Consider the following 3,479-nt stretch of genomic DNA (forward strand, 5'->3'; position numbering starts at 1 on the left):
TATATATACACACACACACACACACATACCTATACATGCTACCATATCTGGAAGGTGTGGTTTTACTTTTTTTATGAATAAATGTATACTTCAATAATTTTTATTGATGGAACTTATAAATCCGTATTAAAATTGATTAAGTAATAGTTTGAATATGCCATAAATTGTTATTTTTTACTAGGGTTATTCTAAATCCAGGGGAATTATAATAAAGCATTAAAAATATAATTTTATTTTAGACCTTCTGTGATTATAGAATTATAAGACTGGTAAGAAAAATGCTATAAAGATACATCACAAAAATAATATAATAATATCTACACATACATACAAAAGGTACAAAATGTAAGTACATATTTTTCTCATTGTGCATTATGACCACAAATGCCTATCACAAATTAATGTCAACTGTGTACTATAACTGAGTAGATTAAGACTAGTATTGCATGGAACGCACGCCTTATCTTTCATAGCACCAGCAATTATTTGTAATGCTGATGCAGTGTCCTTCACTGAGCTTACAAGCTGTTTCAGGTGACTTTCTATATTTGTTTGTACCTGAAGCATGTCAGGCAAAATTCTCCTGATCTGCTTTTTTTGACCATGCACTACCTCAAGCCTACTACCTCCTCCTGACTCAAGCTGAGATGCTCTGTTCTTGAAAGTGCTCTGCTTGTTGGACTGTTGCACTAAATCCATCCTGAGTGTTACTGTGTTCTATTAAAAAAGGAGGTAATTCTGAGGATGTGGTCCATTGACACAATGGGTATTGTCATTTCTTGCTCTGCTGAAGTTCCCTCATCCAATGTTACAATAACTGCTGAGTCTGTTATGATCTGAGATGCTGTCCCAGATGGCCCAGGAGTTGGTTCTGTAACATCTAAAAAATACAAATCTATTTTAATTTTTATAATATACATATCTTGAGTCAAAGACACTGCATGTATCATACTCCTAAACCAACATTCAACTAATTATATAAAAATAAGAATAAAATATATATCAGCATATAAATAATTTTACCATTTCTTGTATTATAATGTGTGGCTGCTTAATATTAAAAAGAATCAAATATTACTAAATTTCAAAATATAACCATATCACAAAAAGGGAATAGATTATGTATCCCCCTCTTAATTTAAAATATCTTAATTACCTCATTTTCATAAAACCCCTAGTAAGCCAGTAATAACAACAGGCTCAATCAGTGTTAACATAGCTTCTTCAACAGGACTGTAGTTTGTCAGAACTGCTGGGCCACCACCTGGAAACCAAGAACAAATGGTTAATAAATAAAATAAAATATAGAGATAATGAACTGACATTGATAACTTTATTTCTGATTTTGTTAATATTCTCACATCCCATACCCATCTTGTTTTCATTATAGACAGTAATATTAATTCAGGTAATTACCTGCAATATAAACTGTCATCTAAAATTAATTTTAAACTAAAAAAAATAAAAAAATAAATAAAACAACCGGGCCTTCATGATTCAAATGGTAAAATGACCTTAATGACCAGTGTTAAACCCAGTTGTTTAATTGTGTTATGATGTGATCTGAATGATTATGTTGATATTTATTTATGTATGATTCACAACTTGACGAGCTGAATTTGCTATTTCTAATTAAGTCAAAAAATAAATATCTTAATTATTATACATTCATGATGTTAATTGAAGAAATTACTTTTACTTAAATATTAAACACTAATAAGAATATGAAGCAAATTAGATCTACATGTAATACTGTTATTATTTACAACTTGACGAGTCGTATTTATTTATTTTATTTACTTCAAAAAATCCCTGCATTAGACTACATTTGTGGAGGATTTTTATAAGGTGAAAATTGTTCTTACAATTGCACATTTTTCAGGAAATAACTTATTCTTATAATCAATACACACTCAGAAATGAAATAATACCAAACAAATAAGGTTATGCATTTAATATTACCATTCTTTAAGTTATATTGCTGGCCTTTGTTTAATCCCCCAAAGTTTAGAATTCTTTGAATAAGAGAACTGATATATAGGTAATTACTAAACTATTTCTACATTCTATTTTCTTTATGACATTATGTTTTGTCTCCATATTGTGTTATGTGTCAGTGAGTGTAATATCATATTCAGCACTTGATATTACCCTCACATTATTTTGAGTTACTGTGTCATGGATATTAAATAATAAAAAAATAAATTTGATACTCACTCCTACTTCAACTATTCTGTGACAAGAATATCTAGTTTTATATGACATGTACTAGATTTCCTTTACTCTGATGATAAAGATAAGGTTTCAAGCACTTGTGAGCAATTTCAACAGCTAATGTTGAGGGTACCTAGAGAATTTCCACAACAAAATTTACTTTTGAAATCTTACCTGTTCCTCCCGTGTGTTTTTTTGTTTCTCTCTCTCTCTCTTGTGCTGCCTTTTCCTTCACGGCTGCTCTTAGGTTTGTGAACTTCCTACGCACTTCATTCACATTCCTCTGTACGCGAGCGACAAGATTCACCTCCGTAGCTACACTCTCCCAGGCGTTATTTTTCACTTGTTCAGTTATTCTGTTATCTAATTTATCTAGAACCACATTCTTCTTCGTTGCCACAGGTTCTATGAGAGCCAACATCTCTTCATCTGAGAAATTTGGTCTTCTTTTCTTTTGAGTTGGACCTTCGGTGGCATTGTTTACCTTTGGTGTAGCCCAGCGATAAAACAGCTGAGATTTGCGGCTTCCTATTGGCTGTTACGTCTACGAGGCTGACTGCTGATTGGTCATCCAGCTACCGATCTGCCCTCTCTTGGCAGCTTTGGGGATTAACTTACAATGTTGACATTAGCCTTACAATGTGCTTACTAAATTGTAACTTTTTTTTGAGTATGGGTCACTTACAATATAGTAAGGAGTTCGTAAGGTACAATGTTGTAAGGCGGTTACAACGTCCTCGACCTTGTAACTTACGGGTTGTTTTGAGTATCCGGCCCCAGATATATAAGTATAAGCTATAAGCTATTTTACTGATTAAGGAGTTATTGATAAGTACACCAATATGGGCATATTGTGGCCGAAACAAACCTTTAACAGTTCAATGTGATGCAAGTCAGAAAGGACTTGGTGCAGTTTAATTGCAAGAAGGCAAACCATTGTTATGCTAGCCGAGCTCTAACTTTGATCGATACAAGATATCCTCAGATGAAGAAAGAAATGTTAGAATTAGCTTTTGCACGCAAGAAATTTCATCAATATGCTTTTGGAAGGTTTACCAAAATCATTAGCCCTTACAGGCTATAAAGAAGAAACCCCTTGATCGGTCACCACGTATTCCAACGAATGTTATTGAGCTCATTCAATATGGCATTGAAGTAAAGTATCAGCCAAGAAAAGATATGCATGCTGCAGATTACTTGTCCAGGAATTATTTACCTGAAAATAGAGAAGGACAAGCATTTGAAAACATTAATATGTTTTCATT

At 32.7% G+C, this 3,479-nt stretch overlaps 1 protein-coding gene across 1 annotated transcript; it reads right to left on the minus strand.

Annotated features, from left to right (window-relative positions):
• Nucleotides 1-216: 216 nt before the first annotated feature.
• On the minus strand, nt 217-2,738 carry LOC119582720 (nuclear apoptosis-inducing factor 1-like). The gene is made up of 3 exons (XM_037931148.1): nt 2,389-2,738; nt 1,157-1,264; nt 217-880 (listed from the first exon to the last, which is right to left on the minus strand). The coding sequence occupies exons 1-2, from the start codon at nt 2,633-2,635 to the stop codon at nt 1,164-1,166; spliced, it is 348 nt and encodes a 115-aa protein (XP_037787076.1). The 5' UTR covers nt 2,636-2,738; the 3' UTR covers nt 217-880; nt 1,157-1,163.
• Between the last annotated feature and the right edge of the window lie 741 nt (nt 2,739-3,479).

Source organism: Penaeus monodon, chromosome 16, assembly GCF_015228065.2.
Source record: "Penaeus monodon isolate SGIC_2016 chromosome 16, NSTDA_Pmon_1, whole genome shotgun sequence".
Taxonomy (NCBI): domain Eukaryota; kingdom Metazoa; phylum Arthropoda; class Malacostraca; order Decapoda; family Penaeidae; genus Penaeus; species Penaeus monodon.